The sequence below is a fragment of the Callithrix jacchus genome, chromosome 10, assembly GCF_049354715.1.
Source record: "Callithrix jacchus isolate 240 chromosome 10, calJac240_pri, whole genome shotgun sequence".
Classification (NCBI taxonomy): domain Eukaryota; kingdom Metazoa; phylum Chordata; class Mammalia; order Primates; family Cebidae; genus Callithrix; species Callithrix jacchus.
Window position 1 is genome coordinate 8346882 of NC_133511.1, and position 14461 is coordinate 8361342.

Sequence of the window (14461 nt, forward strand, 5' to 3'; positions counted from 1 at the left end):
TAAAAGAGAGGATATTGAATGTTTGCAACACAAATAAATGGTAAATGTTTGAGATTATGCATGTCCTAATTACCCTCATCTAATCAGCATGTATTATACATAATGAAAGATCACCATGTACTTTATGAATATGTACAATTATTATTTGTTAATTAAAATGAAAATAATGTAAACACCAAAAAATGTTTATACTGGAAAAGAAGAAAGGTCTTCAATCAATAATCTAAGTTTTCACCTTAAGAAATGAGAAAAAAATAGCAAAATAAACATAAAGCAGGCAATAGTAAATATCAGAGCAGAAATCAATTAAATTGAAACAGAAAAAAAATAAAGGAAATTTAAAGTAAGACAAAAAGCAAGTCCTTGGAAAAGATCAATACATTTGATAAACCTTTATCACAACTAAAAAAGAAAAACAGGGAAAGAACACAGATTATCACTATCAGGAATGAAAAAGGGGCTTTTCTACATAATCTTCAAACATTAAAAGTATAAAAAATGGGCTGGGTGTGGAGGCTCCTGCCTGTAATCCCAGAATTCTGGGAGGCCGAGACGGGCGGACCATGTGGTCAGGAGTTCAACATCGCCTGGCCAACATAGTGAAACTCCTTCTCTACTAAAAATACAAAAATTAGCCAGGCATGGTGGTGCGTGCCTGTAGTCCCAGCTACTTGGTAGGCTAAGGCAGAAGAATCGCTTGAACCCAGGAAGCGGAGGTTGTGGTGAGCCAAGATCATGCCACTGCACTCCAGCCTGGGCAACACAGCAAGACTCTGTCTCAAAAAAAAGGATAATAAATGAATATTATAAATAACATTATGCATATAAATTTGACAACTTAGAATAGATTCATTTCTAAAAAATACAAACTGTCAAACTCACTCATGATGAAATAGTGGAAAAAGCTCTGTGTCTATCAAATAAATTGAATTAACAGTTAAAAACCTTTCAAAAAAGAAACTTCCGGTTCCAGATGGTTTCATTGTTTTATTTTACCAAACATTTCAGGAAGAAGCAACGGCAAGAATATATAATCTCTTCTAGAAAATAGAAAAAAATACTTCCTAAGTCATTTTACAAGGCTAAAATTACTGACACCAAAACCACACAAAAACAGTATACAGGCTGGGCGTGGTGGCTCATGGCCGTAATTCTAGCACTTTGGGAGGCTGAGGCAGGCAGAGTGTTTGAACCCAAGAGTTCAAGACCAGCCTAGTAAACATGGTGAAACCCTGTCTCCACTAAAAATACAAAGAAGTTAGCTGGGCATGGTGGCATAAGCCGGTAGTCCGAGCTACTAGGGAGGCTGGGGTGGGAGGTTTGATCGAGCCTGGAAGGCTGAGGTTGTAGTGGGCTGAGACCACGCCACTGCACTCCAGCCTGGGTGATAGAATGAGACCCTGACTCAAAGGGGGAAAAAAAAGGATATAAAACCAGGAAACTATGTATCAGTATCTCTCATGAACCCAGATTTTTTTAAACCCTCAATATTAGCAAATGTAGTGAAATTATATAAAAAGAATAGTACATGACGATCAAGTGGGATTTTCTTGGGAATATAAGTGAATTTCTTTGCTAGGGCTACCATAATAAAGGACCGCGCACTGAGTCACCTGAACAACAGGACTGTCGCACAGTTCTGGAAGCTGGAGGTGAAGCTGCTGGCAGGGCCAGGCTTCCTCTGGAGGCACTAAGGAAGGGTCTGTTTCGGGCCTCTGTCCTAGCTTCTGATAGTTCCTTGCCTTGTGGCAGCGTAACTCCAGTCTGCACAAAGCATTCTCCCTGCATGCTTGTCCGTCTGTGCGTCCAAGTTTTCCACTTTGTATGAGGACATCATTCATGTTAGGATAGGGCCCATCCTAACCACCTTGTTTTAACCTAATTGTCTCTGTAATTCTAAGTTAGGTCACATTCCCTAGTATCGGGGATTAAGTGTCTAGCATAGACACTTAATTTTTTATTTTTTTGAAGGTCAGTTCAACCCACAACAGTAAGGCTGTTTGTTATTCTAAAATCAATTACTGTTACTAAGTATATCAATAGTCTATAGAAGAAAAAGCCACCTGGTCATATAAATTGATGCTCAAAAAGCATTTAATAAACTTCATAATAAAAACTCTCAGTAAGCAAGAAATAGAACCAGATAAGAGTCATCTACAGGCTGGGCATGGGGGCTCATGCCTGTAATCCCAGCACTTTGGGAGGCCGAGGCGGGCGGATCACTTGAGCCCAGGAGTTCGAGACTACTCTGGCCAACATAGCAAAATCCTGTCACTATTTAAAAAAAAATTAACAACAACAACAACAAAAAAGTCATCGACAAGAAAATTATAGCTAACATCACAGTTCATAGTGAAAGACTGAGTGGTCAGCAACAGAGTAAGGAAGTGCCATCTCAACACTCCTACTCAACTTTAAGCAAGAAAAAGAAATAAAAGGCATACGTATTGAAAAGGAAGAAATAAAATTATCTCCATTTACAGATGACATGATTGGCTATGTAGAAAATCACCCAAAAAATTTCCCCCCGCAAAAAAAGAACATCCTAGAGCCAATGAGTAAGTTTAAGTGGTAGGATATAAGATCAATACCAAATATCAACTGTGTTTTGTACGCTAGCAATGAAGAATTTTAAACTGAAATTTAAAACTTTACATGGAAAAGCAAAGGAACAATATACACAGAGTTTTAAAAACAAAGAATAAAAGCGAATGGCTTCTTTAACTCAGTAAAACACCTTTGAGAGTGACACAGGTTGTTGTATTTATAAATAATTCATTCTGGCCGGGCACAGTGGCTCACGCCTGTAATCCCAGCAGCCTGGGAGGCAAAGACAGGCAGATCACCCGAGGTCGGTAGTTTGAGACTACCTTGGCCAACATGGCAAAACCTTGTCTCTTCTAAAAATGCAAAAAAAAAAAGCTAGGTGTGGTGACACATGTCTGTAATCCCAGCTACTTGGGAGGTTGAGGCATGAGAATAGTTTGAACCCAGGAGGTGGAGGTTGCTGTGAGCCGAATTTGCGCCTCTGCACTCCAGCTTGGGTGACAGGGAGAGACTGTCTCAAAAAAAAAAAAAAAACACAACGGGGAAAGCAGACTACTTGATGTTAAGACCTACTATACTATAAAGCCGCAGTAATCAAGATACCACAGTATTTGTGAAGGAAAAGACATATTGATCAATGGAAAACAGCAGAGTCCAGAAATGGACTCCAAAAATATAGCAGATTCTTTTACAAAGGTGCAAAGGGAATTTAATGAAGGGTAGTCTTTCAACAATGGTGTTGGGATAATTGGGCATTAATATGCAAAAATAAAATAAACCTCATCTTAACTTCACACTTTACATAAAATTTATTTCCAAATGCATCAATGTAAGACATAAGATTATAAAACTTTAAAAAGAAATCATAGGAGAAAATGTTTGTAATCTGGGCTGAGGCAGAGTATTCTTAGACTACTACTAAAAGCATGATTCATAAAAGAAAAAAGTTTGATATGTTGGATTTCATCAAACTGGATAACTTTTACTCCACAAAGATGCTGTAGGAGCGTTGAGACAAGCCACAGCTGGGAAGAAAATGTCGGCAAACCTGATGTTCAATAGGATATTGTGTCTAGAATATACAAAGACTTATCAAAATGAACCAATCAGAAAATAACCCAATTAAAAACTGTTAACAGATGCTTCAGAGACAATATACGGAAGGCAGGTAAGCATAAAAAGCATAAAAAGATGTTTACCATCATCAATGGGGAAATGCAAATTGAAACATGATGAGATACAAACCTATTAGAATGGTTAAAATAAAACATGTTGAAAATACCAAATGCTGGCAAGACTGAAGAACTCCTGTGCTCTTGTCTGAACGTATGTGTCCCCCTAAAACTCATATGTTGAGCCCTACCCCTCAAGGTGATGGTAGTAAGAGATGGGCCTTCAGGGGGTGATTAGGTCAAGAGGGCTCCTCCCTCATGAATGGATCTGTGCACTTATATAAGAGACTTGAGAGGAAGCCTTTTTACCCCTTCCACCATATGAGGACACAGAGAAGGCACTCTCTATGAGGAAAGGGAATTAACCAAGCACAGAATCTACTAGTGCCTTGATCTTGGACTTCCCGGGGTCTAAAACGATGAGTAATAGATTTCTGTTGTTTATAAATTACCCAGTCTAAGGTATCTTGTTCTAGCAGCCTGAACAACAAAGACAGAGATGGGAACTCTTATGTACTGTTGGCAGGAATGCAGAATGGTGCAGCTGCAGGGAAAACAGTTTGGCAGTTTTTTATAAATTCAAGAATATAATCCAGGAATTCCACTACTAATAAAAATCCTGTTCACACAAAAGCCTGCACATGGACGTTTAGAGCAGTATTATCCAATATCATGAACACACGTAAACAACACAAATGCTCTTCAGTGGGTGAGTGGATAAATGAACCGTAGTGCATTCCTGCAATGAAATACTAAATACTACTCAGCAATATAATGAAATAACTTATTGTTTATTTGTTCATTTATTTATTTTGAGATGAAGTCTCTCTGTGGCCCAGACTGGAGTGCAGTGGCACTATCTTGGTTCACTGCAACCTCCGCCTTGCGGGTTGAAGCAATTCTCCTGCCTCAGCTTCCCAAGTAGCTGGGATTACAGATGTGCACCAACAATCTTGGCTAATTTTTGTATTTTTAGTAGAGACAGAGTTTCGCCATGTTGCCCAGGCTGGTCTCGATCTAGTCAACGTGGCAAAACTTCAAGTGATCTTCCCACCTCAGCCTCCTGAAGTGCTGGGATTACAGGCGTGAGCCACCTGCCTGGCCAGAATGAATTATTTATACATACAACAACCTGTGTGACTCTCATTTTACTGAGTTAAAGAAGCCATTCTCAAAAGGTTATGTATTCTGTGATTCCATTTATATAACGTTCTTTAAAAGCTAAAACTAGATGCTGGGTGTGGTGGCTCACGCCTGTAATCCCAGCACTTTGGGAGGCGGAGGTGGGTGGATCACCTGAGGCTGGGAGTTTGAGACCAGCCTGACCAACATGGAGAAACCACATTTCTACTAAAAATACAAAATTAGCTGGGCGTGGTGACGCATGCCTATAATTCCAGCTACTTGAGAGGCTGAAATAGGAGAATTGCTTGAACCCAGGAGGCGGAGGTTGCAGTGAGCCGAGATCATGCCATTGCACTCCAGCCTGGGCAGCAAGAGCAAAACTCCATCTCAAAAAAAAAAAAGAAGATAAAACTATAATAATGAAGAACAAAACAGTGGTTGCCAGGATAAATTACTCTCTCCCCATCCCCTTTCCTCCCTCAACTGCTGTTAAATGCTTTTTTTTTTTTCAAAGTTGAAACCAAGGCAAACTCGATCAATATAAAAATATCACAACTCTTTGTTGAGGTGCGGGGAATTTGGTCACTGTCGTCCCCCATTTCCTCTTTCAATCGGAAAGCCTAACACACTTTCTAAGGAATGAGGAAGCCGGCTCCTGTGGTCTGTTACTATTTGAAGAACAGCCTTTTAATAGGGTCATTGGCAACGTCAATAAGGAAATACCCCGAGAAGGGTGGCGAGCCTATAGCTCTCAAATCTCACAGCCTGGGCAATAGCAATAACTCGCTGCAGAGAAACGAAACTGAATGAAGGTGAAGGAGAGAATCCACCCACGTTTACCAAAGACCAAGCCTCAGCCAGCACAAGACCCTGCTGTGATAACACGGAAGGAAAGCCTTTTCTGACTGACCTTAACCTGACCTCCTTTTGACCTTCACGTGGTTCTCAGGTTTAAGACATCTGTGCTAATGAGGAACAAAAGCCTTTTCTGACTGACCTTAACCTGACCTCCTTTTGACCTTCACCTGGTTTCCTCAGATCTTTCTTTCCCTTGGTTTGTATTCGCTACAGCACTAAGTTAAGTTCCATTTGACTAGGAATTGAGCACCCACTAGGTATGTGAGGCTCTCCATCCCTCAGATAATCCCTGACCCCAAGGAATCAGGGCTGATGTACGATTTACCGTGTACCAACTTACCTGTGCACACGTCAACATCGTAAAGAAAAGGATGAGGGCAGAAAAACATTTAGACATTTTAAAAAAGAAATTTACCTTTAAAAGATACTGATTTTTTAAGATATTTTTAAAAAGTCTTTTACCTTCATAAAAGACGTTTATGAAAGTAAAAAATAATCAAACATTCTGTATTTTTTTCTTTTTAAAATTTTCTTTTTCTAGTTCCAGTCCAAACATTCTGTATTTATTATCCAAAGAAACAGTGTCATGGTTATTATTTGTTTGTTTTAAGATGGAGTTTCGCTCTTTTTGCCCAGACTGGAGGGCAATGGCACGGTCTCAGCTCACTGCAACTTCCACCTCCCGGGTTTAAGCAATTCTCCTGTCTCAGTTTTCCACGCAGCTGGGATTACAGGTGCTGGCCACCATGCCCAGCTAATTTTTGTATTTTTAGTAGAGATGGGGTTTCACCATGTTGGTCAGGCTGATCTCGAATTCCCGACCTCAGGCAATCTGCCCACCTCGGCTTCCCAAAGTGCTGGGATTACAGGCGTGAGCCACAGTGCTTGGCCTATTTTTAATAACATATGATAACTAAAAAATAAAACAGTAGTAAAAGAGTTAAAGTCCCTTTAAATACCATTCCCCAAAGATAACCATTTTAACAGTATAAAGTTTTTTCAAGAACTTTATATCAGAAAGCATATCTGCCTTTGGTAACATCAATGGTGCCAGCAATTTCCTTCCACATAGGCAGATGGTACTAGTTATCCTCCCATATCCATTAGGCCATTTTCCTTAGTCATAACACCCCCAACTTTCAGTTGGCCATTTGACTACCTAGAATTGTGTAGTTTTTATTTTTATGGTCAGTGGAGATAAAATAGCAAGAGTTTTAAAGTGAATAGATCCCAGTCTGGGTTCTGTTATGAGCTAGATGGGCCAGGTGAGGAAAGTCACTTCCACTTTTTGGTACTGTAGGAGGCAGCACCGCACGGCGGGTTATGCGGAGGTGGAGTTCCCACGTCTGACACTCCCTCGCAGCGTGATCGCAAGCATGTCACTTTTCCTCCCTACGCTTCCTCTGTCAAACAGAGATGAAGATATTCCTTAACTCCTCACGTTGCTGTAAGAATTAAATGAGATGGTGCACACAAAGAGCTTAGCATGAATGCTCAGCAAACCTTAGCGATTATTGCAGTTGTTTTATTAGCTTTTGAAAAAGAAGATAATAGTACTCGCTTTATCAGGTTGAGGATATGAAAGGCCGTATATGCTAAAAGAGTTATAATAGCACTAAGCTTAAAAAGAACACTGCTTCTTGGCGTTGGAATATGGAGCTATATTATTACAGTAGTTCTGCATCTATTGCCTGTGGAGACCAATCCACAGGAGTGACTAGATAGGAGAATACATCTGAGAGGAGGTTCTCCCTCAGTTTAAAGGAATGAACTAAATTGGATGCCATGGGAAAGTGCAGACACCTCAGAGATCCATATTAATCTGATTGATACCTTGTTATGCATCAGAACGGGCTCAAGCCTCTTGAGCACGCCTGTGACTTCCAGGCCTTGTTCTCATGGTCCTTTTTCCAAGCCACACAGAGCTGCATAAGGGTGAGCTGCATTTATATGAGCACTTCATCTTACCCATTCTATTGCCAATGAAAACCTTTCATAGACTGAAGCCATTTGGGGTAGAATCTGCGTTTTATTCTCCACTGTATTCTCAGGGCCAACCCAGCGTCTGGCACACAGTAAAAGCCCAATCAGTAGACATCCAGTGTCTCCTCTAGAAACTCTGTCCCTTACCCAGAAGCAGCTTTCACAGGCTGGGAGAGGAGAGAGCAGAATGATCTCTCTAGAAACTCTGTCCCTTACCCAGAAGCAGCTTTCACAGGCTGGGAGAGGAGAGAGCAGAATGATCTCTCTAGAAACTCTGTCCCTTACCCAGAAGCAGCTTTCACAGGCTGGGAGAGGAGAGAGCAGAATGATCTCTCTAGAAACTCTGTCCCTTACCCAGAAGCAGCTTTCACAGGCTGGGAGAGGAGAGAGCAGAATGATCAGGGGAGACAGGAGGCTTGTGTATCTGGCTTTTAATCTCTTCCAGATGTGGCAGCTACCACCAGCTACAGACCACTTCATGACTTTGACATATATAGTCCCCTTCAGAACTCTGCCAAGGCTCACGGATATTAGTGTAAATCAATCAGAAACAACGAAATTCTGGAAAACTCTCCTGGGCTGCAATCTTGCCATGGAGCAAAAAATGGTCTCAATCTAGACATGCCATTTAAAAACTTGATTACACCAGGCATGGTAACATCTCACAATTTATAGTTTTCTGCAATTGGAAAAAAAAACATTTTGGATTTACTGATATTTCTTCTGTAAGCCGACAAGGAGACATAAATCTTTCGGTCCTTCTCTATTTCAGATTTCCATTCAGGAGAGCCAGTGGTGGAGGTGGGGATGAGATATGTAATTATGGTTCACAAAGACTTGCAAAAAGTTAGATGGTTTTCAGATTATATGTATGTTTAACATAGCATGTATGTAATACATTTTTACATATGTATGTATGTATAACATACTATATATGTATATATACATATATATGTGTGTATATGTATACTATATATATATGGAAAGAATACAGGTTTTGATGCCAGATAGATTAGATTTAGGTTCAAATTCTCTGACGTTTATGAGCTGTGTGCCCTTAGGCAAGTTCCCTAATATTGCTAATTTTCAGTTTTACTTCTGTAAAAAGCCATGATTGTGAGGATGATTCAACATTGATGAATAAAATAGTTTTGAGATAGACCTGGATTTTTGAATTGTGGCTCTGCTGCTTACCTTGGACAAGACCCTTGACCTTGTTAAATTGTTTCCTTCTCTGTGAGATGAGAATACACCCAACGAGGTCATCGGAAGGATTAATTGACTCTGTATAATATGTTTAGTACAGTGCCTAGTCTGAAGTAAGGGCCGAATACATGTTAGCTGTCACCATTACTACAATAATTACTATTATTACATAAAAAGGTAGCACTTAATGTATGTTGGCGTGGCCATCTCCTCCACCTTAATTTCTTACTAACGAGAAATATCCAATTGAACAATTGGGTCAAGTGTAAAGCTTATCTTGGTAAATATCACCATAATGCTCACCAGAAGGCTTGTAATCAACCCAGGATGACATCAACAATGTACAGAATCTATCCATTTCATGTCAACCCTCACCAACATTTTTTTTGTTATTTTTAAAGGGGCAGCATGGTATCTCAAGTTTACTTCAATTTTTATTTATTACTGTGAGGGTGAACATTTTCCTATCTGTTATGTTTACTGTTTGGATATTTTCGAGTGTGAATAATTTATTTCTATCTTTTGCCTATTTATCAGTTTGAATCTTAGTGTTTTTCTTAAAAATTTGAATAGACTTATATTGGAAACATTAACTATTATATTTAATGCAAATACTTTCCTGGTAAGTTGGAGCCAGAGAGGTCTGGCACAGATGAGGGGAGATCAGGAGAAAGTTTTGTGTGTTCAGGAACTTTCTGTGGGTGGGGCTGCTGCCTTCTTCTGCATGATGAACTCAACTACTCTCACAGCTTCAACATCCATCTCAGACATTTTGGCCCTTCTTTTGGTTAAATTTATTTTATTTTTAGCTACAGGGTCTCCACTCTGTCACCCTGGCTAGAGTGGAACAATCATAGTTCACTGCAGTCTTGACTTCTTAGACTCAAGGGATCTTCCCACCTCAGCCTTCTGAGTAGCTAGTACTACTCAGTACTAGGCTAGTGCCCTTACTTCAGACCAGGCACTGTACTAAACATATTATACAAGTATGTGCCACAATGCCAGGCTAATTTATTTTTAATTTGTGTTGTAGAGACAGGGTCTCACTGTGTTGGCCAGACTGGTCTCAAACTCTTGGCCTCAAGCGATTCTTTTGCCTCAGTCTTCTAAAGCACTGGGATTACAGGCATGAGCCACTGGGCCCAGCCCCAACACTGTAGTTCTAGATTGCTAACTGTAGAGCGCCTGCATTTCTTCTTAGTTGTCTTGTAGCTACCTCAAGCCTATCATAGATACAAACAAACTCATAAGTTATTCCCCAACCTGCTAACTTTCTAAACTTCCCCATTTGGACCTTTATAGTTCTAGTCAAGAGATCTTGAAGCTGTTTCTTAATATAGTAAAAAGCCTTCCCTGAGTTTCTCGGGCCGGTTGAAGCATCTCTCTTTGGTTATTTTTCATATACGCCAAGCCAGAGCAGAATGAAATTATACTCTTGGGTTATAAGTAATGTGTCCTGATTTTTTATTTGGAAAATATGATCACACATATCAAGAAAATGAGCAGAAGAGGCAGCCAAGTTGACATGTTGTCTCAGGCCTTTCTGTAGGCCAATATCTGCTACTGAAATGAACACTCGTGAGCCCGAAGTGGGTACAACAGTCCCAGGGAGACGGCAGGACAGACATGGGGATTCGAAAGCGGAAGTGGAATTAACCAGGGGAAAAGACAGAAAAATTGCCTTGGGCATTTGGTCCACACATCTACTTTCCTTAAACGATTTTTTGTATTTTAATGGTGATATTTTTCAAATTATTTGGGCAATGAAATATTTTTAATATTTAGTAAAATATACTATTGATTGTGCTTTAGCATTATGGAATTTTCTGTTGCGCTCCCGTTAGGATGTGAGTACCATGAAATCAGAAAACGTGTTTTCACCTCCCTTCTAATGCCCAGCCCAATTGTTTGTGGAGACATATGTGCTGCGTGTGTATCTATGTGGAGATCCAGTTCAAGTCATGAGTCGCAATAGAGAAAACATAACAAGGCAAGCATCAGGTCAAAATAAAAAGTCAAAAGATCACATCTTTTTTTTTTTTTTTGAGATGGAGTTTCGCTGTTGTTACCCAGGCTGGAGTGCAATGGCACGATCTCGGCTCACTGCAACCTCCGCCTCCTGGGTTCAGGCAATTCTCCTGCCTCAGCCTCCTGAGTAGCTGGGATTACAGGCATGCGCCACCATGCCCAGCTAATTTTTTGTATTTTTAGTAGAGATGGGGTTTCACCATGTTGACCAGGTTGGTCTTGATCTCTTGACCTCGTGATCCACCCGCCTCGGCCTCCCAAAGTTCTGGGATTACAGGCATGAGCCACTGCACCCAGCAAAAGATCACATCTTAAATGAGAGCTTCTCTTTATTATTTTAACTCTCCTCTCAATTTCCCCAAATACACAATGGATCACTTAAGAAGTCCCGTCCTGGCCTGGCATGGTGGCCCACGCCTGTAATCCCAGAACTTCGGGAGGCCAGGGTGGGCGAATCACCTGAGGTCGGGAGTTTGAGACCAGCCTGACTAACATGGAGAAACCCTGTCTCTACTATAAATACAGAACCAGCCGGGTGTAGTGGCGCGTGCCTGTAATCCCAGCTACACAGGATGCTGAGGCAGGAGAAGTGCTTGAACCTGGGAGGCAAAGAGTGCAGTGAGCTGAGATCACGCCATTGCACGCCAGCCTGGGCAACAAGACTGAAACTCTGTCAAAAAGAAAAAGAAAAAAGAAAAGAAAAGAAAAAAAAAGACCCATCCTCTTCAGAGACAAGAAACGCTTCCAGTAACACACACTCAGAATAACCGCAGTTTCTTAGTGCCTTTGGAATATGCACTAAAATTCCGTGCAGTTCTGAAGTTCTTCTTCCCAGAATTGGGTGCGCCGTGTGTGGTGCATGTGCATATGTGCAGGTGCGTGCACGTGGGTGTGTGTGGGTGTGGCATACTGTTCTCATAAGGCACGTTTTCTATACTGTTGGGGCGGGGGATGACAAAGTCACTTTTTTCAAGGCAGGCTGTGATGGTATGAAATCCACATTCCCCAACCGCAAATATTCCTTTATCTCACAAAGAGTCATGTTTAGGGGAGAAGGGTGAAGTCCGGGCATTGAGCTTAGTATATTCTAATTCTTTCTACAAAGACCAACTAGATTTTCCAGTTTGAAGAGGGTCCTTGGAGGATTTCTTTTGTCAGAGGTGGGGGACAGGCAGGTGGGGATATCTAGAAAGAATTGGGAACCTGGAATTCACATTAGCAAGCAGCTGATCATAAAACAAAATGACTCGCTAAATTCCAATCAATGGCACACAGTGTGGCCTGAGGGTGATATCCTGAATTCCCTTCCACAGTTATCTAGAGAAGGACTTAGATGAGTATATGCCAATATTGGCGAGAGAGTCCCTTTAATTCATTCCAGCACTTATCCCACACTTGCCCAGCAGAAAAACTGGTTGATTTACATCCCAGGTAATTATCTGTGTCTCTGGATTCCATTCTTTAGTGACATCCCTCACCTACAACAGTGTGTAGTAAGGTCAAGTGTGAAACTCCGCAGAAACTCGCTCCCCACAGCACCACACACAAGGAGACCCACTCATTCCAGCCACCCCTGTGAGTCCAAGTCCCATTCGCCCACAAAGAAGCCCCTATTTGACAAATCCCTGGAGCTCCTGCCCTTGGGGTGGGGACCTTTCGCCTCCCGTGAGGTGCTCCTGCCCGCGTGGGGTGGAGAGGTGCACCTCTGGTGCGGAGAGGAAAGTGTGTTAGGCGAGGGTGGAAGCTCTGTGGGACCCGTGCGAGCACGTGGGTGCGCGCGGGCCGCGGAGTGAGCAGCAGCCAGGATTCTGCTCCAGATCGCGCCCCCGCCCCATTTCAGTGCCTGGAACGGCCCACGCCCCGGGATGGCCCAGCAGACACCCAGCACAACTCAGCGTCACTACACCGCCCCCGCAGCGCACCGACCCCACCCTGTTCGACCCCAGACCCACAGCCGAGCCCGTCTGTATGCGGTGTATGGAGAGGGTACCAACCAGGCAGCCCAAAGTCCTTTAGAGAGCAGCTCGGCGCAGTTTCCTCTCCCAGACCCGCAGCCTCCGCAGCAGCTGCCCGGAGCACCCCCTCTGCCCCCCAACCGCGGCAGGTGCCCCGCGCAGGCTCCGCGCCTTCCCCGCGGACCCCCGGCCCCTGCGGGACCCAGGCCCAGGACAAGAGAAATGAATTTGCTCCGTACCTGATCCTGTCCTTCTCCGCCCTCTGCAGCCTCTCGTTTCTTTCCAGCACCTGAAGGATCTTCCTGGCCTCTTCGTCATTTAAGAAACTGAAATCAAACCCCGGAGGAACTTTGGTCATTTTCTTTACCGTGTGAGTGAGTTACACTCAAGCTCCTTGGCGCCTCGTGTCAGGAAGGCATTTTTCAACATATACAAGACCAGTTTCAAGAACTTGATCCCACAGCCAATAATAAGTCCGCCCCTTTGAAAATCTAAAACCACAAGCCCAGGGAACGGCCCACACCTACAGGGCTCGTATTGACGACACCTTTAATGACAGGTTTCTCTCAACCTGTCCAACCGAGATGCAAAGTGAACGGCTTAAGGGAGAGAGGGAACCAATCCCATTCCAAGGGGGGCGGACCCTCTCTCGTCCCCTCCCTTGTCCCCTCCCTTGTCCCTTCCCTAGTCCCCTCCCCCGTCTCCTCCCGTCACCTTCCCCGCCCCCTATCTGAGTTGTTAAGCAAACAAGGCTCTGTAATTCTGCCTCTAAGTGAGGCGGAGGCTGTGTTGGTCCCGAAGTGTTTGCTTTGGCTGTTGCCCTTCGCTCGCACAACTTGAGCTTGACTAGTAGAAGGAGTGGAAAAGGAGGTTCATGAGGAATCGTCCCTTTCAATAATTAAGAGCCCACAGAAAATAGAATTGCAAGTAGGATTTGTAACTGACAAAAGGGTTACTTTATTTGAAAAATCAGAAAGAACTAAACTCACCACACTGACTGTGAATGAACCTGGCTGAAGGGCGGAAATTAGCGTATGCCTGGAAACGAATTCTTTGCCAAGCCTCTCATCCCATAGACATCCCCTTCCTACCTCCCCTGTCCCACAAAACTCATTCTCAGATTTTAGAAACAAATAAACAAAACTGTTTGTGGTATTTTAGAAGACAGCCCAGAAGCAAAGGAAGGTAGAAACGCCTGTTAAAAGTTTTCTGTATGATTTTACCATCATCTCAATAAACTCAGAGAAGTAATACAAGCGCCAGTTAAAAATTCCTAATCCTCTGGTGAAAGCAAAAGGTGATCCTATGAAGCCACAGAAATAGCTTTCCTAGAAAGCCGATTGTTCCACAATGGAATAAAGAATAATAGAAATTTGCAAAGAGGTTCACATATATACATTTGTGTAAATTATCAAGGCTTTTGCAGAAAACATGTTTTTATCTTGGCTGCACTTCCTACACAGAAATAACTTTGTCAGATTGACTCTCCTGCCCCACAGCCTTAATTTGGTCATTTTAAAGATGGGGGTGATGACTACTAACGTGTAAAATGTACTTCTACATATGTCATTTCTTTTCACGGCACAT

At 42.4% G+C, this 14461-nt stretch overlaps 1 protein-coding gene across 4 annotated transcripts in view; it reads right to left on the reverse strand.

The window, feature by feature from the left end:
- The window catches only part of EXPH5 (exophilin 5), an 86085-nt gene extending 72634 nt beyond the window's left edge, over window positions 1–13451 (reverse strand). For 3 of the 4 annotated variants that reach the window (XM_009006730.5, XM_009006729.5, XM_009006728.5), the window contains exon 1: window positions 13114–13375. In XM_009006730.5, the coding sequence (XP_009004978.4) occupies window positions 13114–13232 (119 nt within the window). In that variant the 5' untranslated portion in view covers window positions 13233–13375. Of the gene's footprint in view, window positions 1–13113; window positions 13376–13401 lie in introns of those variants that run through there. The other variant, XM_009006731.5, reaches the window with a different exon arrangement.
- Window positions 13452–14461: the final 1010 nt, after the last annotated feature.